This window comes from Opisthocomus hoazin, chromosome 26 (genome assembly GCF_030867145.1).
Source record: "Opisthocomus hoazin isolate bOpiHoa1 chromosome 26, bOpiHoa1.hap1, whole genome shotgun sequence".
In the NCBI taxonomy this organism is placed as follows: Eukaryota; Metazoa; Chordata; class Aves; order Opisthocomiformes; family Opisthocomidae; genus Opisthocomus; species Opisthocomus hoazin.
The window spans coordinates 1,918,139-1,940,442 of NC_134439.1; the positions used below are offsets into that span (position 1 = coordinate 1,918,139).

General features: G+C 69.2%; 3 protein-coding genes across 3 annotated transcripts; 1 reads left to right on the top strand and 2 right to left on the bottom strand.

Moving 5' to 3' along the window:
* Positions 1–607: 607 nt before the first annotated feature.
* On the bottom strand, positions 608–4,675 carry P3H4 (prolyl 3-hydroxylase family member 4 (inactive)). The gene is made up of 8 exons (XM_075443395.1): positions 4,193–4,675; positions 2,744–2,893; positions 2,357–2,528; positions 2,152–2,280; positions 1,909–2,054; positions 1,740–1,823; positions 1,427–1,568; positions 608–1,336 (listed from the first exon to the last, which is right to left on the bottom strand). The coding sequence occupies exons 1-8, from the start codon at positions 4,673–4,675 to the stop codon at positions 1,323–1,325; spliced, it is 1,320 nt and encodes a 439-aa protein (XP_075299510.1). The 3' UTR covers positions 608–1,322.
* Positions 4,676–6,215: 1,540 nt separating this feature from the next.
* On the top strand, positions 6,216–13,806 carry FKBP10 (FKBP prolyl isomerase 10). The gene is made up of 10 exons (XM_075443393.1): positions 6,216–6,472; positions 7,957–8,102; positions 8,427–8,616; positions 8,887–9,032; positions 9,143–9,332; positions 9,636–9,781; positions 10,708–10,897; positions 11,699–11,841; positions 11,980–12,143; positions 12,461–13,806. The coding sequence occupies exons 1-10, from the start codon at positions 6,267–6,269 to the stop codon at positions 12,644–12,646; spliced, it is 1,707 nt and encodes a 568-aa protein (XP_075299508.1). The 5' UTR covers positions 6,216–6,266; the 3' UTR covers positions 12,647–13,806.
* A 282-nt stretch (positions 13,807–14,088) lies between these two features.
* NT5C3B (5'-nucleotidase, cytosolic IIIB) lies at positions 14,089–20,738 on the bottom strand. The gene is made up of 9 exons (XM_075443396.1): positions 20,668–20,738; positions 20,410–20,508; positions 19,931–20,000; positions 19,391–19,437; positions 18,791–18,876; positions 18,523–18,612; positions 16,950–17,112; positions 15,772–15,972; positions 14,089–15,453 (listed from the first exon to the last, which is right to left on the bottom strand). Exons 1-9 carry the CDS (start codon positions 20,668–20,670, stop codon positions 15,343–15,345), a joined length of 870 nt encoding a protein of 289 aa, XP_075299511.1. The 5' UTR covers positions 20,671–20,738; the 3' UTR covers positions 14,089–15,342.
* Between the last annotated feature and the right edge of the window lie 1,566 nt (positions 20,739–22,304).

The following is a 22,304-nucleotide window of genomic DNA, read 5'->3' on the forward strand; positions in this document are numbered from 1 at the left end:
CCCAGCCCTGCCCGCGGGGCGGGGGGGCTCGGCCGCGACCCCCGGGCCGGCCCCGCGCGGGGCGGGCGGCACTGGGAAGCGCCGGGGGCCGGGTGGGCGCTGGCAGCCTCCCCGCCGCCCCCGCCCTCCCCCGGGGCCAACGCCGTGATTCAGCCTCTCGGTTTCAGTCCTCGCAGCCAACTTCCACGGGAGCGGGGACGCGCCCGGCGCGGCGGGGCGGGGCGGCCCGACGGGCGGGACGATGCCCCCCACCCCCCAGCACCGCACCGGGGTGAGGCACGCTGCCCCCAGCCCCCCCGCAGCCCCTCATGCCACCAGGCAGGCCCCCACCCCCCAAAGGAGGGGGGGGTCCCACAGCCCCGTAAGGGGCCCAGTGTGGTCCTGGTCCCCTCGGGACCCCCCCAGCCCCACCGCAGCCTGGCTGCTCTCATGCTCAGCCCCTCTGTGGGGTCTCCCCCACTTGGCGGGGGCATCCAGCCCCCCAGCCCATCCTTCCCCCTCCCACGGCAAGGCCTCCCCGCCCCCAGCACCCGGCTCCCGCGGCGGCAGCGCACCCCAGCCCCGGGGAGCCCCGAGGCAGAGGCACCCGTGAAAAGACCAGTCCAGGTTTTAATCAAAGTTCAGCACCAGTAAATATAAAAACAAACAAAAAAAAGGCGACCGTGCAAGTCGGGAAGTATTAAATTAACGGAGCTACGGAGGGCTGGCGAAAATTCAAGGCACGCACGGGGCACGGGCGACGCAGCCTCGCCAGGCTGCAGCCACGCGGCGGCACGGGGACACCGGCCCACCCCGGCCCCTCGAAGCACCGGGCCGTGGGCTCCGAGGGGACCCTGGGCCTTGGGGGGGGGCTGGGAGGCTGGAGCCACCGGGGTGGCAGCCCGGGAGAGCTCCCCGGAGGGGCTCTGGCAGCGCCATGCATCGCTCCCAGGGAGGGGCAGCCCCCCGAACCCCTCGGGACAAGGCGGGGGTCCGTCCTGGCACAGCATCCACAGGTCCCGGGCAGGAGCTGAGGGACAGAGCAGAGCCCAGCGCTCCCGGGGACGCTGGGGACAGGGGGGCCCAGGGCGAGCTCCCGGGCAGGCGGAGAGGTTCGGCGGTGCCGGTGCTTCCCCGCCGGGAATCGGGCCGCGCGCAGGGCAGCGGATGTCCAGACAGCAAAGGCAGCCCTGCCGCAGGGCACCGGGCAGGATCAGCCCTTCCCCACCAGCCCAAGGTTCTGCGCAGCGGCGGGCAGGAGCCAGAAGCCCAGCGTCCACAGGACGATGTCGCAGGGCCACCACCGTCCAGCTCCGCCGCGGCCGCGCGCGCCTTCGCCTGGCTCATCGCAGGGTCTCTGCAAACAAGGAGGGCTCGGTGGCACCGGGGCACGGGCAGCAGCCGACCCCCGCCCCGCGGCACGGCCCTTGGCCCCGGCGTCAGGAACCTTGGTCGGCTTTGTCCCCCTTGGTCTTGGGCTCCTGCCACCACTCTGCGAAGAAGCCTTCCTCGTAGTCGCCTTCGCCCTCGAACTCGCCGTCAGAGGGCAGGTCCCGCGCCTCCGGCCCCTCGCCGCCGTCCACCTCCATCTGCAGCAGGGACGGGCACGGGGAGGCAGCGGGGCTCGGCGGCCCCGTCCGCAGCCGCTTCTCCAGGGCTGGATGGGGGGTTGGACCCCTCCACCCCGGGGTACCCACAGCACCCACCCACACCACCCAGCACCCCAAAAGCACCCGGCCGCACCCCGCACCGGCGTTTACCTCGTCGTCAGCCTGCAGGTACTGCCTGGCGAAGTCCAGCATCTTCTTCTGGGCGGCCGTCCGGTTGTGGTAGCGCGCGGCTTCCTGGGCACAGGGCGGGAGCGGGGGCCGCGTCAGCTCCTCCGCCGCCGGCACGGCTGCGGCACGGGGAGGGCCAGGGGGGTCTCACCGGCCGGGGCTCGAAGTCCTCGTCCTGCAGGCGCCAGCGCTCGCGGTGGAAGCGGTAGTAGACCAGGTTCTGCTGCATCACGGCGTCGCCCGGGTCGAAGAGCATGTAGCTGGAGACGCTGCGCACCGCGTCCCGCACGTCGTTCACTGCGGGGAGCAGCGCCGGGTGACGTCGGGGGTGACACCCCGCCCAGGGGCCCGCAGCACCCCGGGGGCACAGCCCCCTGCTCCCGCCGCCACTCACGCTTGTAGTAGGCGAACTGCAGGTAGTGGTACATGGTGGCCACGAACTTCTCCACGAAGTAGCCGCCCACGTTTGGGGTGAGCTCGGTCTCGCAGTCCACCTTGCACTGCAGCACGCTCACAAAGTGGTCTGGGGGAAGGCGTCAGGCGCTGTGTCCCATCGGCCCCCACCCCCCCCCGAGCCTGCCGGCCCCCTGCCCGGTCACCTGCGATGGCGGGGTAGAAGTCCTTGAACTCCTGCAGCTCATAGGCACCCTCGCAGCCGGCCAGGCAGTCCTCGTACGCCTTGTAGTACTCGGCCAGCGCCTGCTCCATGTCGGCCGCGCTGCTCCGGAAATCCCCGTTGTTGTACAGCTTCACCGACCGCACGAATATCGGCTGCCGGGGACCAAGCGGGCGCCGCTCAGCTCCCCGCCGGGCGCCGCAGCCTGGCCTGCTCCCCCCGAGACGGCTCCGGCCCCAGCACCCGCCCCACGGAGATGCTCTTCTGGGGGCAGGAGGTGAGCGGCCAGGGCTCGGCGAGGGAGAGCCACTGCCCTCGGGGGTCGGCAGCACCAGGCACGCACCGGCCCCCAGCCCTGTCCCCTCCTCACCTCGTAGGGCTGAGCCTCCAGGTCCACCAGGTACTCGTCCACGTCCAGCATCGTTCTGTAGTAGTTCAGGTACTGCAAGGTCATCTCGTGCTTGGGGTTCTTCTGCAGGAAGGTGTGGGCAGCAGACACCGCTTTCTCGATGTTGTTTGACTGGGGAGGGGGAAGCAGCCGGTGCAGCGGGGCAGCCGGGGCCGACGCTGCGGCTGCAGGGTGCTCAGCACCCAGCCAGACCCCGGGGCTGCCGGGCAGCAGCTGCTCCTCGGGGGGAGAGAGCCCGGCACCCACAGTGCCAGCCCGAGCCTGACCATCCGCTGCCAGGGATGGACGGACAGACAGAATCTGGGACCACAGACAACGCAGATGAATCCAGCCACGCCAGCCTCCCGCCCCGTGCCCATGGTGGGAGCAGGGACAGCTCGGCCCCTCACGGACCCCCGCGTCCAGCCGGGAGCGATCCGCGTGCCGTGGGCTCGATCCACCACCCGCTCTCCTCGGGCACTGCCGCCGGGCCGGGCGAGTGGCCCCGCTGCGCTGCTGCGGTCGGGGCTCTGGGGTTGCGGCGTCGGGGGAGCGGGACGGGGGGGCTGAGGGAGCCGTCCAGGGGGTGGGTTTCGGCCAGGGCAAGCGAGAGGAAGAGGCAGCCAGGCCGGCGGCCAGGCCGTGCCTCGCCGCTGTCGCTGAGCGTGGCGGCAGCGCTAAGCACTAAAGCAGCACCCGCACCGGCAGCCGGCCAGCGGCGCAGCTCGGGACCCGGCCAGCACCGGTGCCGGGGCGGGGAGGGGAGGGTCCCCTGCCAGAGCGGCTCTGGCCAAAGGAGGGTCCCCCCGGGGCGCTCCCCTGCGAAACCCCCCGCCCTCCCTCCACGTCCACACCGCGGGCCCGAGCAAGCGCTGCTCCCCGACGCAGCACGTGGCCCGCGGCAGTCACGGTGGCACCGGAACCCCAGCTCGGGCCCCTCGGCGGGGGCAGCCCCTGCGTCCCCCTCCCCAGGCAATGCTCTGCCCGGCATGGGGGACCCTGGGGGACGAGGGCACCGCAAGGCGGGGTGGGGGGACACCACCACGGGGGCCCCCAGTCCCGGGCGCACCCCTCACGTCCTGCCTGATGCGTCCCAGATGCTGCTGACGTGCCACGGCGCGGGGGCACGATGGAGGAGCCGGGGGGGGGGGTTGCCGTGGGGGGGGGATGGCGGAGTGGGGGGGTGCAGGACAGGAGAGCGCACGACAGCGGGGCGCAGGAGAGCGCGGGGCAGGGTGCGGGGTGCGGAGCAGGGGGGCCAGGCTGGTGGCGTGGGACGGGGGTGCGGGAGGGAGGGTACGAGAGGAGGCGCAGGATGGAGTGGTGCGGGATGGAGGGATGGGATGGGATGGGATGGGATGGGATGGCCCCCCCCACCCCCCCCACCCCCCCCCGCCGCGAGCCACGTTGCGTGGCACTCGCGCCACTCACCTTGAAGAGCGCGTAGTGCAGGTACTGGTAGGGCAGGCGGCGCTGGAAGTCGCGCAGCGTCTGCGCGGGGGGGTAGCGCAGCTGGAAGACGGGCAGGCCGCGCTTGCAGGCGCGCAGGCAGCCGGCCCGGCGCAGCAGCCGCCCGAAGAGCTGCATCTCCCGCTCCCACTCGCGGGGCGCGGGGGGGTCCGCGGGGGGGTCCTCGGGGGGGTCCCCCCGCGCGGGCGCGGCGCAGCGGCGGTGGCAGAGCGCCTCGCTGTCCCGCAGCAGCCGGTGCAGCCGCAGGCTGGCCTCCAGCTCCCGCGCGCTCTCCGCCCACTGCGCGCCCGCGTACCGCGCCAGGGCCCGCGCGTAGGCGCGCTGCAGCGGCTCGAGCGCGGCCGCGGGGAACCCCCGCGCGCTGTACCGCTCGTACTGCGCCGCGCGCGGCCCCGCCGCCGCCAGCAGCAGCGCCAGCGCCAGCGCCCGCCGCGCGCCGCCCATCCCCGCCGCGCACTGCCCGCGCAGCGCCGCGCGCCGCCCCGCGCAGGGGGCCGGCCGCGGGGGAGGGGCGGCGCGCGGCGGGCGCGCAGGGTCTTAGTGCGGCTCCGCGCGGCGGGCGCGCCCGGGGGGGCGGGGGGGGGCGGTGCTCGGCGCTGCGCACCCCGGGCTGCGGGGCTCCGGGGGATGCGCTCGGGGGGAGCAGTGATCGGCGCTGCGGGGCTCCGGGGGATGCGTTCGAGGGGTGGGGGCTGTGCTCGGCGCTGCGCACCCCACTGCGCACCCCGCGCTGCGGGGCTCCGGAGGGATGCACTCGGGGGGTGGGGGGTGTGCTCGGCGCTGCGCACCCCGGGGCTCCGGGGGATGCGCTCGGCGTTGCGCGGTCCCAGGGGTGCGCTGGACGCTGCGCGATGCCGGGAGGGCTGCGGCTCGCACAGCCCCGGGGTGCGCTCGGCTCCTCGCTGCGCTGCCCCGGCCCCCGCAGCCCGGCCCCCGCAGCCCGGCCGTGCCCGCAGCGGGGCTCGCTGCCGGCTGGCGCCAGGCCCCAGGGCTGCGCCGTGCCAGGCCTCGGCAGGGCCCGGCTGGCCCCAGGCCAGGCCCGGGGCTTGGCCGCCGTCCGGGCGCTGGCGCTGAGGGCCGCGGGCAGTGCCCCGCACCGCCCCGCCCCGCCCCGCAGGCCGGGCGCCGTCGCCCCGACGTGAGCGCTCCCGTGCCCCGGAGTCAGGCCCCGCCCCCGCGGTGCCGTGGGGGGGAGCCCCGAGGCCCCCCGAGCCGCCCCGAGCCGTGCGAGGGGGCTCAGCGCTGGGGAGCGGCAGAGCGGCTTCTGCCCTCGCCGGTAGCGCTGAGCCGGGAGGGGCCGGGTCTGGGGGCTCCAGTCCGGGTCTGGGGGCTCCAGTTCGGGTGTGGGGGCTTCAGTTCGAGTCTGGGGGCTCCAGTCCGGGTGTGGGGGCTGTCGCGTTGCCCACCTGGGCCCGGCCGGGGGCTCTCCCCGCGGTGGTCTCTGCCGATGAGTCTGGGGGAGCGGGGCGGGCAGCACGCGCGGCTGCGTCCCGAGCTGTCCCTGGGCGTGCGGGGCTGTTGCGTGGGGCGGGGGGGGGGGGGCCTCCCGTGTCTGCCCGTTGCCGCTCAGTCGCGGATCGGCCGGCAGCTCCCGGGGGGGGGCAGTTAATAAAACCGTGGAGAAAAGTGAATTCCTTGGGCTTCCTCCGCCGAACTCCGGGGCTCAGCAGCAGCACCCCGAGCCCGGAGCGACGGCCCCGGGGGGGGGGCGGGGGGGCTGGGGGGGGGCAGCGCTCGGACCCGGCCGGGGGGATGGGGGGGTGGGGGGGGCACCGCCATGCCCGCGGCTCTGCTCGCTGCTCGCTCCGCGGGAGGCAGGGGAAAAAAAAAGGGAAAAAAAGAAAAAAAAGGCGTCGTCCGGCGGCGGGGCTTGGCTGCGGGGCGGGGGGGGGTCCCCCGCGGGGGCGGGGCCGGGGCCACGTGTACAGGAACGGCGGGGCTGGGGGGGCCGGGCCGGGCGCGGGGGGGCGCGGGGGGGGCGGCCCGGCCCCTCCTCCCCTCCGAGCCGCTCCGCCGGCAGCAGCCTCGCAGCGCCATGGCCGCAGGCAGCGCCTTCCTCCTCCTCCTCCTCCTCGGCGTCGTGGGGGCCCCGGGGGGGCTGGGCGACCCCGGCCCGCTGGAGGACGTGGTGATAGAGCGGTACTACATCCCGCGGGTCTGCCTGCGCGAGGCCCAGATGGGGGACTTCGTCCGCTACCACTACAACGGGACCTTCAAAGACGGCAAAAAGTTTGACTCCAGGTACCGGCCCGGTCCCTCCCGGTGCGGGCGGCCCGGGCAGCGGCGGGGGTCCCCGCACGCCCCCTCCCCCGCCCGCGCGCGAGCCGCCCCGCCGCCCCCCCCCGCCTTGGGCCCCGCGGGGGGGGGGGGGGGCTTTCGGCGGGTGCTGGGGGTCAGGACGGGGAGCCCGAGGGACCCCGGCAGGGCCCCCCCTGCAACCCCCTGCCCCGGCCCCTTTCCAGCAGCCCCGGGGGCCGCAGGAGCCCCCCTGCCCATCAGGGAGCCCGCGGAGCTCAGGGGGGCCCCCAGCACCCACAGCCCCTCGGCTGCGGGGGCCCGCGGGGAGCAGGGTCTGGCCCCCGCTGGGACGCGCTGCCCTGGGGAACACGCGCCTGCATGTGCCGCGGCGGCAGGGAGAGCGCTTCGAGCGCGCTGAAACGTGGCAGCAGCGAAACCCTTTCGCTCCCTCGGCGGCTTCGCCCTCGCTGCGCTGTTCTCCGCGGCCGCGCGCCGGTCCCGCTCCGCTGGGATCCCAGTTTGCGTGGTGCAGCCCCCGGTCCGCACCGCCGTGAGCAGCGGGGATCGGGCTGGAGGGACCGAAACGAACCGGGCTGGGCGGGAGCTCGGCCCCGCGCGGGAGCGAAGCCTCCCCAGACGGGCGTTTTTCAGATCCCTGAGAAGCAAAGGGATTCTGCTCCGGTGAAAGGTGCCTTCATCTTCCTCGTGAGCACAAATGGGGGAGAAGGGAACGGAGCCGTGCGCTGCCGCGCGCCCCGGATGCGGCGGGAGCTGGGGGACGTCCGCTGCTAAAATAATTCCTGGTCCTGCTGACTGCAGCCGTGCCGCCAGTGGAAAGCGTCCGCTGCACGTTACAGGGGATGGAGGATTTCAATTTATCTGAAATGGCCCCAGTTGCTTCTTGGAGTATTTTAAGATTTAAAAATAAAACCAAATTTGCAGTTTACGAGTGAGGCCCGGGACGTCTTCTTTCCTCCTCGCTGCATAAAGCTCCAAATGTGCCATACGCGAAAGGATTTGGAAGCAGCAGAAAGGCCGGGAGCTGCCGGCCCCCAGCCCAGCCCGCCGGGTGGGACCTGGGGAGGGTCTTGGTGGGTTCGCTCCCAACAGAAAGCAGCACCCAGAGGGCCCGATCCGCACTCCCCCACGTCCGAGGGTGCTGGACGTGCAGGGTCAGGCCCGTGCCCCGACCGGTGTGGCGGGGGCAGCTCCATCCCCGGCAGCGCAGGATTGATCCCGTCAGGATCAGCGTCTGTTTGCCGTGGGGGTGAGCTGTGGGCTCTGCCCCGGGGAGGGGGCAGCCCTGTCCCCCCGCGGTGGGCAGGCACCCGGGAGCCCTGCGCCGTCTCTCCGTGCGTGCTGGGTTCGTGGTTTGGCTCTGGACCTGCCCTGAGCCCCCGGCGCTGGCGTTGAGCTCCCCCAGCACCCGCAGCTTTGGGGGCTTTGCCCTTTGCCGCGTCGCTGACGGGTCTGTCCCTTCGCCCCAGCTACGACCGAGGGGCCACAGTGGCCGGCGTGGTGGGCGTCGGGCGGCTGATCACCGGCATGGACCGGGGGCTGCAGGGCATGTGCGTGAACGAGCGGCGTCACCTCATCGTGCCCCCCCACCTGGGCTACGGCAGCATCGGCGTGGGTAAGGGGCTGCGGCACGGCGGGGGGACGGAGGGAGCAAACCCCCGGGGCCGGCGTTACTGGGGCTGGAGGTCTGGTGCCCAGCTGGCAGGCGCTGGCGAAGGGCAGCTCCGTTGCCAGGCCAAGCGGTGCCCAAGCAGGGCTTTCCCGGGAACGAGGGCTCCGTCCCTCGCCGGGCTCTGCTGCTCTCCCGGGGACTGGCAGCGCAGCCAGCAGCCCCCCGGCAGCCGCAGCTTGGGGGGCTTCGGGGGCCAGAGCCCCCGGGTTGCCTGTGCTCGGCGCTGCTCCCACCTAAGGCGCTCTGTCCTCGCTGCCGCCCCTTTAGCGGGGCTGATCCCCCCCGACGCCACCCTCTACTTCGACGTCGTCATGCTGGACATCTGGAACAAGAACGACAAGCTGCAGGTCAGCACCCTGGCCAAGCCGGAGCGCTGCAACCGCACGGTGGAGAGCTCGGACTTCGTGCGGTACCACTACAACGGCACGCTGCTGGACGGCACCCCCTTCGACTCCAGGTACGGGGCGCTGGGGCTGGGGGGCACCGGAGCTCGGGTGGACCCTCGGCCTCGGAGCGGGGGCCCCGGGGACGGCAGGGACCAGGGGACGCTGGCCTGGGGCAGGGCTTGGGGCTCACGCTGCACCCCAGGCAGAGCAGCCTCCCCCCGTGCTCCCCCTCCCCGCACCCCGGCAGGGCTGGTGCAGCTCCGTGACCCCCAAACCAGCCTCCCGTGGGGGGGAGCCGGTGCGGCCCCGGGGCCATCCCCCCCCTCATTCTTCCCCTCCAGTTACAGCAAGAACAGCACCTACGACACCTACGTGGGCACCGGGTGGCTGATCAAGGGCATGGACCAGGGGCTGCTGGGCATGTGCGCCGGCGAGAAGAGGAGCATCGTCGTCCCCCCGTTCCTTGCCTACGGGGAGAAGGGCTACGGTGAGTTGGGCATCGCCCCGTCGCGCGCGGCCCCTTCCCTCCCAGCTCTGCGCAGAGCCCCCGCGGTGCCCCAGGACCCTCGTCCGGGCTGACCCGTGTCCCCTCCCCAGGGACCGTGATCCCACCGCAGGCCTCGCTGGTCTTCAGTGTTCTGCTGGTGGACTTCCACAACCCCAAGGACGGCATCTTCCTGGAGCACCTGGAGATGCCGGCGTCCTGCAGGCGCAGGGCTGTGACCGGGGACTTTGTCCGCTACCACTACAACGGGACGCTCATGGACGGGACGCTCTTCGACTCCAGGTGCCGGGAAGGAAGCGGCCGAGCGGGGAGATCCCCCGATGTCCTCTCCTGCCCCAGGCTCCGCAGCCGGCTGCAAGGAGAGGCTGGAGAACGGGGGGGAGGTGGAGGGGAGGGTGGTGACGGGCATGAAACAGGCGAAAAAAGACAACAGCGGTTTGCTGCATCCCTAGGAGCGAGGTTCGGCTCCTGGGGGAGCAGGGCAGAGGCTGGGAGACGGGGTGCGGGTTGGGGTGCAGGGGTGGGGGGGACACTGATGGGTCAGGCTCTCCTGCACGACGGCGCCGGGGGCTTCTCTCGCTGCAGCTACTCCCGCAATCACACCTACAACACCTACATCGGGAAGGGCTACATCATCCCCGGCATGGACCAGGGCCTGCAAGGGGTCTGCGTGGGAGAGAGGCGGCGGGTGGTCATCCCCCCTCACCTGGCCTACGGGGAGAACGGAGCAGGTAAAGGGCAGCCCCGTGGGGTCCGGCGGGGTCCGGCGTGCCCGCACAGAATCACAGAATCACAGAATAGTAGGGGTTGGAAGGGACCTCTGTGGGTCATCTAGTCCAACCCCCCTGCCGAAGCAGGGTCACCTACAGCAGGCTGCACAGGACCTTGTCCAGGCGGGTCTTGAATATCTCCAGAGAAGGAGACTCCACAGCCTCCCTGGGCAGCCTGGGCCAGGGCTCCGTCACCCTCAGAGGGAAGAAGTTCTTCCTCATGTTCAGACGGAACTTCCTGTGCCTCAGTTTGTGCCCATTGCCCCTTGTCCTGTCACTGGGCACCACTGGAAAGAGCTTGGCCCCATCCTCCTGACACCCACCCTTCAGATATTTGTAGGCATTTCTAAGGTCCCCTCGCAGCCTTCTCTTCTTCAGGCTGAACAAGCCCAGCTCCCTCAGCCTCTCCTCGTAGGGGAGATGCTCCAGTCCCCTCCTCATCCTTGTAGCCCTCCGCTGGACTCTCTCCAGTAGCTCCTCATCTTTCTTGAACTGGGGAGCCCAGAACTGGACACAGTACTCCAGATGGGGCCTCACCAGGGCAGTGTAGAGGGGAAGGAGAACCTCCCTCGTCCTGCTGGCCACACTCTTCTTGATGCACGGCGAGCCCCGGGCTGCGGCATCGCCTCCTCCAGCCCTGCGCTCCCGCACACCGCGGGTCCGGCATCGGGAAGCGGGGCCAGCTCCTCAGCCCGGGGGCCACCTCCATCCCCAGGGCTCTGGGCGTTGCAGGGGGCATCGTGGGCAGGGGCAGGGCTGATGCCAACACGTGCGGAGCCGGGGCTCCAAGGGACGGACATGCCACGGGGCGCGGGAAAAAGCCGCTTTACCTGCCCTGTGTGGCCGCAGCAACTCTCCCAGCAGCTCTCCTCGGGCTCCTCTTCCAGGGGACAAAATTCCTGGCTCAGCCGTGCTCATCTTCGACGTCCACATCATCGACTTCCACAACCCCGAGGACCCGGTGGAGATGGAGACCGTGTACCGGCCCGAGGGCTGCAACGTCACCACCCGCGACAGAGACTTCATCCGCTACCACTACAACTGCTCCTTGCTGGACGGCACCAAGCTCTTCTCCTCGTGCGTGCTCGCTCGGGGGCTGCCCCGAGCACACCCTGCCCGCACGGGGCCAAACCCTGGCGAGCGCCGGGCCGGGGGGCGGACGGGCACTGGAGCAGCGCTGGCAGGACCGGCTCCTGGCAGTGGGCAGCACCGGATCATCGGCTGCGTGGCCACGGGGCAGCAGGGATTGCGCAGCGGGGTGGAGGGTTCAGGATTTGGGGGGCACGGCAGGACGGATGGTGCGGGGTTTCGGGGTGGTAGAGGGGAGGGTGTGGGATTTCGGGGCACGGTGGGACGGATGGTGCGGGGTTTCGGGGTGGTAGAGGGAAGGGTGTGGGATTTCGGGGCACGGTGGGACGGAGGGCACTGGGTTTCGGGGTGGTAGAGGGGAGGGTGTGGGATTTCGGGGCACGGTGGGACGGAGGGCACGGGGTTTCGGGGTGGTAGAGGGGAGGGTGTGGGATTTCGGGGCACGGTGGGACGGATGGTGCGGGGTTTCGGGGTGCTAGAGGGGAGGGTGTGGGATTTCAGGGCACGGCGGGACGGAGGGCACGGGGTTTCGGGGTGGTAGAGGGAAGGGTGTGGGATTTCGGGGCACGGTGGGACGGATGGTGCGGGGTTTCGGGGTGGTAGAGGGGAGGGTGTGGGATTTCGGGGCACGGCGGGACGGAGGGCACGGGGTTTCGGGGTGGTAGAGGGGAGGGTGTGGGATTTCGGGGCACGGCGGGACGGAGGGCACGGGGTTTCGGGGCATGGCGGGGCTGCTCGCTGGGTCCGAGGGGCTTTCTCAGCCACCGTGGTCTCCTCTGCCTCCTGCAGCCACGACTACGAGAAGCCGCAGGAGGTGACTCTGGGGGCCAACAAGGTGATCGAGGGCCTCAACAGTGGCCTCCTGGACATGTGCGCGGGGGAGAGGCGGGTGCTCATCATCCCCCCCCACCTGGGCCACGGCGAGAGCGGAGGTAGGGGAGCAGCCCGGGGGGCTCTGCCTTGCTGAACCGCTGCTGGGCTCCTTCCCCCCCTCGCCCGGCTGGGAGGCATCGGGGGCCGGCGCTTTGCCGGGCCCCCCCCGACGCAGCAGCCCTCGCTTGCTTCTCCAGCCCGGGGGGTGCCGGGCAGCGCCGTGCTCCGCTTCGAGGTGGAGCTGATCTCCGTGGAGGAGGGGGTTCCCGAGGGCTACCTCTTCATCTGGCACGGGGAGCCGCCGGCCAACCTCTACGAGCAGATGGACCTGAACAAGGACGGGGAGATCCCCGCCGACGAGGTGACCCCGCGGGCCCATGGGCTTGGGGGGTGCGGGAGGGAACACCCCCCCCCCCCCAGCAGCACCCACAGGGCACCGCTGTCCCCGGGCACTCGGGAGCCTGGGGAGCCGTGAAGGCAAAGCACCCGGGCGCAGAGCATCGCTGCGGGACGCGGGCAGCGCTGGCACCGGGCAGGGACACCGAGCGCAGCCCACGCTCACGTCCCTGCCCCGTCCCCGCTGCCTGGCCGCTGCCCTCGGCGCGGGCCGTCCTGCTCCCCGCCGTGCCCGGTGCCGGCGCGGAGCAGAGCAGCATCTCCCCCCTCTCCCCACTGCAGTTCTCCACCTTCATCAAGACCCAAGTGGCGGAAGGGAAAGGCCGCCTCATGCCCAGCTCCGACCCGGAGAAAGTCATCGCCGACATGTTCAGGAACCAGGACCGCAACCAGGACGGGAAGATCACCTCCGAGGAGCTGAAGCTGAAGTCGGATGAGGACCAGGAGAAGATCCACGAGGAGCTCTGAGGAGTGGACCCCGCTCTTCCCTGGAGACAGGACTCGTCCTGGCCGTACCACGGCCGGTCTCCCCCACCGGCTGCCCCGGGAATCTGCCCCTCCCCAGCCCTGCAGGGGGGCATATTTTGATTTTTTTCCTCCTTATTATTTAACTGAGGGTTTTTTGGATATGTTCTTCCTGGGCAGGAAAACTCGCCAACCCCCAGCTAATAAACCCAGGCAAGAAGGTAGGGAACACCCACGTTCCTGGGAGTCCCGGCACCCCACGGGGACGGCAGCGCCCGCGTTCCCACGCAGTGCCCATCCCCTCGGGCTCCCCGGCCCTGCAGACCATACCTCTGCCCCGGAGCAGGTCCGAGGATGCCGGGGCCAGACCCTGGAGCCCTGCCCTGCCTCCCTCTGCTGCCAGACCCCGCTTCGACCCCCCGGTCCCAGCTCCTCACGAAGGGCTGGGGCAGCGGCGTCCCCTCCCCGAGCCCCCTCATCCTCAGCCAGCGACTGCACGTCCCGCTCCGGGCTCCTCGCCTGCCCGCCCTGCCTGCTGGGGCAGGAGGGGGCTTCCCCTCCAACTCCACCACAGCATTTTCTAGTTTAGGGTTAGGGTTTGTTTTTTTTTTTATATACACATATACAACTTTTTAGAGAGGATAAATAAAGAAAAGCCTTTCATGCCGGTCCCTGCTGCTGGCTCAGCCTCTGCTCCCCGCTGCCATCCTCTCCAGGACAAGAGGCTGGAGGGGGCTCAGGTTCCCAGGGCAAAGCCCCGACACCCCACAGGCACCCACCGTTCCAGAAAGCCCGGGCTTCCCGAGGCAGCGGGGACGGGACCCGGCCAACCCCTTGGCAGCCGGGAGAAGGGAAACAGACACCGTCTCCCACCCCGGCCCTCAGGGCGCAGCATCGTCCCGCTCCGCACCCTCCCTGCCGTGCAGCGGCAGCCCTCCGTGACGGAGAATAATCAGCCCGATTTTATTCTGATGCCCAAACGCCGCGCGTTAACTCGGCGCTCTCAGGTTTGCCGGCTGCGGCCAGCACAGCTCCATCGTCTCCCACCGGCTCTGCGAGCTCGTGCGCAGCGTGTCGCGAGAACCGAACAGTGCAAAGGGCCAGGGCGAACCCCTCAAACGAGGACCTCTACCTGGCACCAAATAAATCATTTCTACTGGTTTCCAAGGGGGTTGCCTTTGCGTCAGGTCTCTTTGCCGTGAAACGCGCCGGCGTGCCCGGGCAGCGGCGCAGACAAAGCTCGCCCGGCCCTGGGCGCGCGGTGCCCGGGGGCTTTTCCGACTCCAGCACCTGCTGGGTTGGGCAGGAGAGGGAGAAACCCAAACTCCGCGCCTGGGATCCTCCAGCAAGGGCGGACGCTGCTGCAGCTCCGGTGCCAGCCCCGGGCAGGGGAGCGGCTCCAGCCGCCGCTCCTTGGCGCTGGCACAAACCACCCGGGGCCCAGCTTTAGCCGACGTTTTTATTTCGACAAGGAGAAGGCAGCCTGCGCTTTCAGGAGTCACATCGACTCCTCCAGCCCCTGGGGCAGCCCGGGGCTCACCAGCCAGAGCTGCCCCCACCCAAAGACCGCAGGGAAGGGGCTGCCGACCGGTGCTGGGCCACCCCACAACACCTAACGGTCTCCACAGAGCCGTACCGGAGCCGACGGCACCAGCACGGGCTCCTGCCGCCGTGGGAGCGGGCAGCAGGACAGGACACGAAAGCAGCTTCCCAGGGAAGGGCCTGAATTTGCCCCACGCCCAGTCAGGGCTGTCCCAGCTTCACTCTTCACGCTCCCAGAGGTTACACAGAAAGAAGAGGTTTTTTTTCTATTGCTGCTCCGAGAGCCCAGGATCAGCCCAGAAGTTTCAGACATGGTTGGCTAAAATATTCCTCAAAACCCAAGCACTGCCAGTGGCACCTCCTCCGCCACGCTCTCCCAGCACCCAGCCTGCTGCCGCCAAGCCCCCAGCCCAGCCCCCTCCTCGCCCTGCGCCGCAGCCCCAGCCGCGCTCCGCGGGGGTGACGGGAGCAGCGTCTGCGCAGCGAGCGGTACCGGAGCACGAGGGAGAGCGGGGCGGGGGCACGGGCCGGGGAGCGGCAGGGTCTCGGCGGGCGACGCGGGGCCGGGCGATGCTGCGCCTGGCAGGGCCAGCACCGCAGCCCAGCCCGGGCACCGCGAGGCCCGCGGAGCACAGGACAAGAGCGAGATTTGTTTTCCTGGACAGGAGCACAGGAAAGCTCAACAGTGTCCACCTAAAATGGGCCTGCCCTCAAGCCACAGCAAACAACCTCCACCTCCGCGCTCGGCCGCTGAAGCGAGCGCAGAACATCTCTACCTGAAGGATGAGATGGTTTGTGGTGGCCTCAGGTCCAAGCGGGACGGGGTCCGAGCCGGAGGGATGGGGTCTGAGCTGGAGGGACGGGGTCCAAGCGGGAGGGACGGGGTCCGAGCAGGAGGGACGGGGTCCGAGCGGGAAGCAGCAGAGCTGGGCACAGGCGGGGCAGAGGGAGGGGAGAAGCTTCCTCCATGTCACCGCTCCCGGGCTGACCGCAGGGGGTTGGCGAGGTCGGGATGGGCACAGCAGAGGAGAACCTGCCCAGCGTCGGGATGGAGCCCAGCGGGTACTGGAAGATCCACTCCAGCTTTGCCAAGGGAAGGACATTCGCTGTCCGGGCGCCTTGCCGCGGGGCCGGAGCTGGGATGCCGCCTTCCCCGCTCACGTCTCCGTAAGGATGTACCGGAGAATCCCGTTGACCACATCCAGCGTCTCGTCGCTCTCCAGCACGATGTCGTAGGCATCCAGGTACTTTCCCCTCTGCTCTTCCACCTGCAGGGCAGCCGCCGGGACGGGGCAGAGAGGAGAGGACCGTAAACCCCCACAGCCAAGACGAAGATGCTGCACCCACAGCCCTTCCACCTCTTGATGCTACCCAAAAGGGGTCAACAACCGCCCTGAGAACGTCCCAGGTGCACCAGGAGCTCAGCAGACACCCCCAGCTCCCTCCGTACACCCCACGGGAGCGCATCCAAATCCCTTGCACCCCCCAGATCACTTGGGCAGCTGCCTGCCCCTCTGCACTGCTCCCCGGGCTTCGTGCCAGGGGCCGGCTGGCAGGGAAGCGAGACAACTGCTGCTCACACCCACCTTGTCGTTGAGAAAGCCGATCTTGAGGATGTTCTCCACAGTGGGAACGCCGTCTGCCATCGTCAGATCACCCATGGAGTCCCCCAGCAAGATGATGCTGGTCCTAGCGCTCAGCTGCTGGAAGTACTCGGTCCCCTGCAGGACGCTGTTGTTCTTGTTGTAGGTGTGGATGAGCGGTCCCTTGAAACGCCTGAGGACTCCCTGGGCAGACAGGACAGACAAACTGATCCCACAGCAATCCCTCCGCTGTGCCGCAGCCTCAGCACCCATTCTGGAGTGGGCAAACTGGGGGGATGCCCACAGGGCACCCGCTCTCGGCTCGGTGACAGCTCCGAGGACACCCAAGCAGCCCCGGAGCAGCCTGGGGACAGTCCCCGGGAGTCCCCCTCGGCAGGGCAAGCCCTTCCCAGACGGTGAGAACAAACCCAAGGGACGGGGATCCCGGAGACCTCGGTGGGGGCCAGGGCAGGGTGCGGTCAGGGGAGCCCCAGGGCAGAGCAGGGCCCGCAGAAGGCAGGGCTGTCGCCTCGTCCCACGGCCCCGAGGACGCCCGTCCCCACACCCCGCCCGTGGGAACAGGGGGCTGCATTGTGAGGGACGCGCAATTCTACCACGCATGGGGACTTTTCAGGCTTCAGCACATCCACAAAAGCCTTCCGAGCTGCTTTAAAGGACATCTGGCCTCCGGGTCAGGAGAGACCTCGGGGGTCGAGCCCATCCTCACCCCGCAGCAGGCCGGCGCGAGCAGCGCTGGACACGGAGACGCTTCTGCCACCCCCAAGCCAGTCTGCAGGGCGAGGAGCCCCGGGGGTCGCAGGCAGACGCGCAGGCGGTCCCGCACTCTGCCTGCCCACCTCACCCACCCTCTGCCCCTCTCGCTGCTGGCCCAGCTCCCGGGGGGCAGGGGAACCTCTGCCACCCCCCGTTCAGAGGCTGCTACGCTGGCAGCAGGTTGCAAGCCCAAGGCACGGTAAACGGGGCGGGGGGCCAGGACCAGCCTGTGGAGCCCTGCCGTGACCCAGCGAGGGGTCAGTGACCCAGCGAGGGGTCAGCTCCATCTCCAGGCGCTCCGAAATGTTCACGGGCAGCTTTCAACCTGGCAGCGTCTCTGCGAAACGCACTGCAGCCCTCACCTCTCCTCTGCAAGCTCACCACACGTACGCGACGCAGCAGCTCACCTCATCGTCAAAGTCCATGTAGTTGGACACCACGTTGACGTTGGAGTAGAAGACGTTGGCCTGACGGATAATCTCTTCGAGGATGTCACCGACGCCAGCGGAGAAGATGAACAGGGGGACGTTGTACTTATGCAGCTGATCAAATAATTCTTTGAAGCCATCCCTAGAGCAAAGCGTCCATCGCACAGCCCCGCGTCACCACCTCGCAGCGAGGCGCCCGGGGTGCTGCGGGCTGGGAGCGCTCCCCGCTGCGCCGCTCGTATCCCTGCCCGGGACCTCCCAAACAGGAACGCACGCGTGAGCTCGGCAAAAGGCGCGAGCTTTTGGTGGCACCGGGCGTGCGCAGCCGGACCCCAGGCCCTCCTGGGAGCAGCGGCCTCGCGGGGAGGCACACGAGCGGTCTGCCCAGCGCCGCCGGACACATCCAGCTCCGCGCCGGGGCACAGCGCGCCCGGACACAGAATCACAGAATCACAGAATAGTAGGGGTTGGAAGGGACCTCTGTGGGTCATCTAGTCCAATCCCCTGCCGAAGCAGGGTCACCTACAGCAGGCTGCACAGGATCTTGTCCAGGTGGGTCTTGAATATCTCCAGAGAAGGAGACTCCACAACCTCCCTGGGCAGCCTGTTCCAGGGCTCCGTCACCCTCAGAGGGTAGAAGTTCCTCCTCATGTTCAGACGGAACTTCCTGTGCCTCAGTTTGTGCCCATTGCCCCTTGTCCTGTCACTGGGCACCACTGAAAAGAGCTTGGCCCCATCCTCCTGACACCCACCCTGCAGATATTTGTAGGCATTTATAAGGTCCCCTCGCAGCCTTCTCTTCTTCAGGCTGAACAAGCCCAGTTCCCAAACGCACCCACGAGAGCGGGCGCTGCCAGCCCGCTCGGAGACCGCGCGGCCGAGACGCGCAAGAGGTCAGAGCGGTCGTGAGGACGACCAGACAGACGTGCAAGAGCCGGACTCTGCCAGGAGACCATTTCCCTGCAGAAGGGGAACTCGGGCCCGTGAACACGCAGCCAGACGGCACCGTCTCCCGTCCGAGGCCGGCAGCCCGCTCACACCAGGGCTCCCCGAGCTGGCTTTAGGACCACGACTGCCAAGGGCTGCTTTCGCAGCGAGTTTTAGCGCTGTGGGTGACATCTGACGCTGAGCCAAGGGCCCGGGTGAGGCCCAGCAGTTACAGCGAGAGGAGAGAAAACGTCCCCTGGAAGCGGGGACGCTGCCCTCCCGCCTGCTCCGCCAGCAGCCGAGGGCTCCCGCCCCGTTCAGGGAGCTCTGCCCAGCACCCGTCCCCCGCGCTGCTCCTTGCCGAGACTCAAGGGAGTCGGAAGCGGTTTCGGAGCAGGAAGGAGTCAGCTGGGAACGGAGGGAGCTCAGGCTGCGTGCGTGGCACTGACTTTCGGCTCTTTCACGATTCGAGCTCAGCCCAGGAAGGGAGGGAGGGAGATGTGGGGACTGTGGGGGCTGTGGGGACGGTGCAGAGGCGAAGGTGACAGCGAGGAGACAGCGAGGAGACCTGCTTGCGCCGGAGCAGGAGAGAAACGGCTGCAGGCAGCCGAACCCGCGCCCGTACCTCAGCATCACGTCCGATTCTCTGACGATCTGGGCTATGTCACCCTTCTGGATCTTCTGCTGCGACAGCAGCTCATGGGCCCTGGTCCACCTGGGGAGAGGCAGCAGAGTGAGCTTCCCGGGCAGCAACCTTCAAGCAGCCACAAAAACAACTACAACCTCCCAGCATTGCTGCCAAGCCCAGAGGCCATTCAAGCCTTGTGTCTCGTAGCCCTCGGGGGCAAGAAGTTGCCAGGACGAGGGCCAGCTCGTCACACACGAGCACTCACCACTCCACCATGAGAGGCCGCTTCTCTTCCAGGGTCCGGTTGGGATCGATTTCGATGGGGTAGTAATGGTGCAGCAGGTCTTTCAGCTGGAGCGTTGTGCAGACGGAAACAGAACAGAGTGAACATCAGGTCTCCAGAGACTGGAAACACCAACAAACACGTTTCTAGGTGCCCCAAGGCATCGCGCTGCCGAACGAAGAGCACAGCCAGAACGGCTTCACCGAGCAGCTGCGCCCTGAGCCAACCCGGGGCTCTCGGGAGGGAGCGGCAGCCCCGGCAGCCCGGCTGACTCCCACCTGGCTTCGAATGCTGCAGGCACCCTTCCGAGCGCCCTGGCACCCTTCTGAGCACCCAGGCACCCTTCCTCTTCTTATCAGACCGAAAATGCCCACAGCTGAGCATGCAAATCCAATTTCTCTTTTAAACTTCTCCTCCCATTACCACTGACCGAAACGCAGCCCGGACGCTCGCCCCACTCCCTGTCCCGGCAGCCAGGCACCGCTGTCACCCCGTCGCGTGAGCCCGTACGGCCCCCGATGACGGGTGACAGGGACGAACACCACGGAGCCCAGCAGCAGTGCCCCACACAACAGCACCTACCTTCCTCTTGCCGTCCTCGCTGATGACACGACTGTTATCGAGGACGTCTGTAACGACAGCAAAACGCCAGTGCTGTAGCCCAGGAACGTAAAAGGGTTTTCTAAAAGGCAGCCATCCCGCGTCTCCAGCGCCAGCTCGTCCGAAAGCCGAGCCGTGGGGGGCTCCTCGCCCCCCGCCCAGGCTCGCCGCGGGGTCTCCACGCAGCGGCTCCCGCCGTGAGCCTGCAGCACGCGCTGATCGCAGGGCATCGCTCCGCTGGCAGAGCGCAGCCTCAGCGCCAGCAAGCTGCAGGACGCGGGCGTCAGAAGGAGACGCAGCCAGAGCAGGAGGCAGCTTCTGCAGGGGGCTCTGGGCTGCCCGGGGGTCCGCAGCCGCCGCTGCGAGCGGCCAAGGCCCAAAGCTGCGCCGCGAGCAAACGAGACGGAGCGGTCAGGCTTGGCACGGGAGGGCAGCGAGGAGAACGGGAGCCACAGAGACTGAGAAGACAAACACAGAAAACAAACAGAGCCGGCCACGGTAACACCGCCGGCTGCGACTCACTGTGCGACGTGGGGCAGCGCCTGCCGTTGCAGCCGAACCGGCTCAGCGTCATGTCGAAGTCAGAAATGACCTGGAAGGCGAGAGGGGACCAGGCCCGTGCGTGACCCAGCGCGCTCGGCCTCGGCACAGCCGGGCACGGGGTGCTGCTCCCCGCGGGGACCCAAACCCAGCGCGGGCGCGTCCCGGGCGAAGGCGCAGACTCGCAGCCGGGCACGGCAGCGACCAGCGCCGAGGCTCCCTGCTGCGCTGAGGCACCCAGCACCCCTCCCGCCCCAGCACCCTTATCAGCACCCAAAGGCTTCACCCTGCGGCGGGCGGAGGGGGGGTTTGGGGTTCGGCTCGTGTTTACAGCTCGCGTAATGGGGAAGAGAAACGGGGGTGCAGGGAGAGCCCCCAGCCCGGCGCTCCCTCGCGGCGGGGGCTCCCCCTCCCCAGCTGCAGAAGGAGCTTCCCCCGGGGAGGTGGGGGGGGGGGGGTACCTGCAGCCTGCTCAGCCCCTGCGCCTTCATCGACCGGATTATCCCCATCACGCGCTCCGGCTGCCCGATGCGGACCGTGGCTTTCTCCAGCTCGGGCACCTGCGGGCAGAGACCCCCGGCCCGCGTCACCCCGGGACCCCCGGCTGGGCCCCCCAGCCTGGGCGCGCTCCCCGTACCGTGTGTCCCCCCCACCCAGGGCCCTGCTCCCCCGGGGCAGCCCCGGCCCTCCCCGCCCCAGCGCCGCAGCCCCGCGCTCACCATCGCGCTCCGCTCCGGGCAGGGCCGAGCCGCGCCGGGGCCGCGCAGCCGCGGGGAGGAGCCGGGGGGCGGGGCCGGGCCGGGAGGGGGCGGGGCCGGGCCGGGAGGGGGCGGGGCCGGGCCGGGAGGAGGCGGGGCCGGAGCAGAGGCGCCGGGGGGGGCCCGAGCCGGGGGGTCCCCAGGGGGTGCCCGGAGCCGTGTGGTGCCCGGGGGGTGCCCGGGGCCGGGGGGTCCCGGGGGTCCCGCTGTGCTGCGGCCGGGGCTGCGGCTCCGCTCCCGCCCGGGGCGGCTCCCGGGGCCGGCGCTGGCGGTCGCGTTTCCTCTGCGCCGCGCCCCGAGCCGGGAAGGCGAAAGAGAAAGAGAACGCACGCCCGTGGCAAGGGCTGCTGCCCGCCCGCCTTCCCCGGCCGCACACAGAACGCATTGAACTCCGCGCCCTCCCCCGGCAGTGCCGTGAAGAAGTCCACGCTGTCCTCCACGCCGTGCCGAGACCCTCACGGAGCCGCTCCCGGGGACCCTGTTCCTGTCACCTACAGACCTGCCACAGCACAGGGTCCTGGAGGACAGGAGAGGTGCCCGAGGACTGGAGGAAAGCCAAAATGTCACTTCAGTCTTCAAGAAGGGCAAGGAGGATCCGGGGAACTACAGGCCGGTCAGCCTCACCTCCGTCCCGGGAAAGGTGATGGAGCAGCTCATTCTAGAGGTCTTCATCAAGCAAGTGGAGGAAAAGAAGGTTATCAGGAGTAGTCAGCATGGATTGACCAAGGGGAGATCATGCCTGACCAATCTGATAGCTTTCTACGATGGTGTGACCGGCTGGGTAGATGAGGGGAGAGCCGTGGATGTTGTCCACCTCGACTTCAGCAAGGCTTTTGACACAGTCTCCCATAATATCCTCCTAGGGAAGCTCAGGAAGTGTGGGCTGGAGGAGTGGTCAGTGAGGTGGATTGAGAACTGGCTGAATGGCAGAGCTCAGAGGGTTGTCGTCAGCGGCAGAGTCTAGTTGGAGGCTGGTAACTAGTGGTGTGCCCCAGGGGTCAGTACTGGGCCCAGTCTTGTTCAACTTCTTCATCAATGACCTGGATGAAGAGTTAAGAGTGTCCTCTCAGCAAGTTTGCTGGTGACACCAAACTGGGAGGAGTGGTGGATACACCAGCAGGCTGTGCTGCCATTCAGTGTGACCTGGACAGGCTGGAGAGTTGGGCAGAGAGGAATCTGGGTGGGTGGGTGTCAGGAGGACGGGGCCAGACTCTTTCCAGTGGTGCCCAGCGACAGAACAAGGGGCAACGGGCACAAAATGAAGCACAGGAAGTTTCATCTGAACATGAGGAAGAACTTCTCCCCTCTGAGGGTGATGGAGCCCTGGCCCAGGCTGCCCAGAGGGGTTGTGGAGTCTCCTTCTCTGGAGATATTCCAGCCCCGCCTGGCTGCGGTGCTGTGCAGCCTGCTCTGGGTGACCCTGCTTGGGCAGGGGGTTGGGCTGGGTGACCCACAGAGGGCCCTGCCAACCCCTAACATTCTGTGATTTTGTGATTCTGTGATTCTGTGAAAAGCAGCTGGCCATGAGCGAAGGCCGTGAGGAGTCAGGATGGGGCTCCCCGTGCCCCCCTGCTCTCCTCACCTTGGCCCGGGCAGCA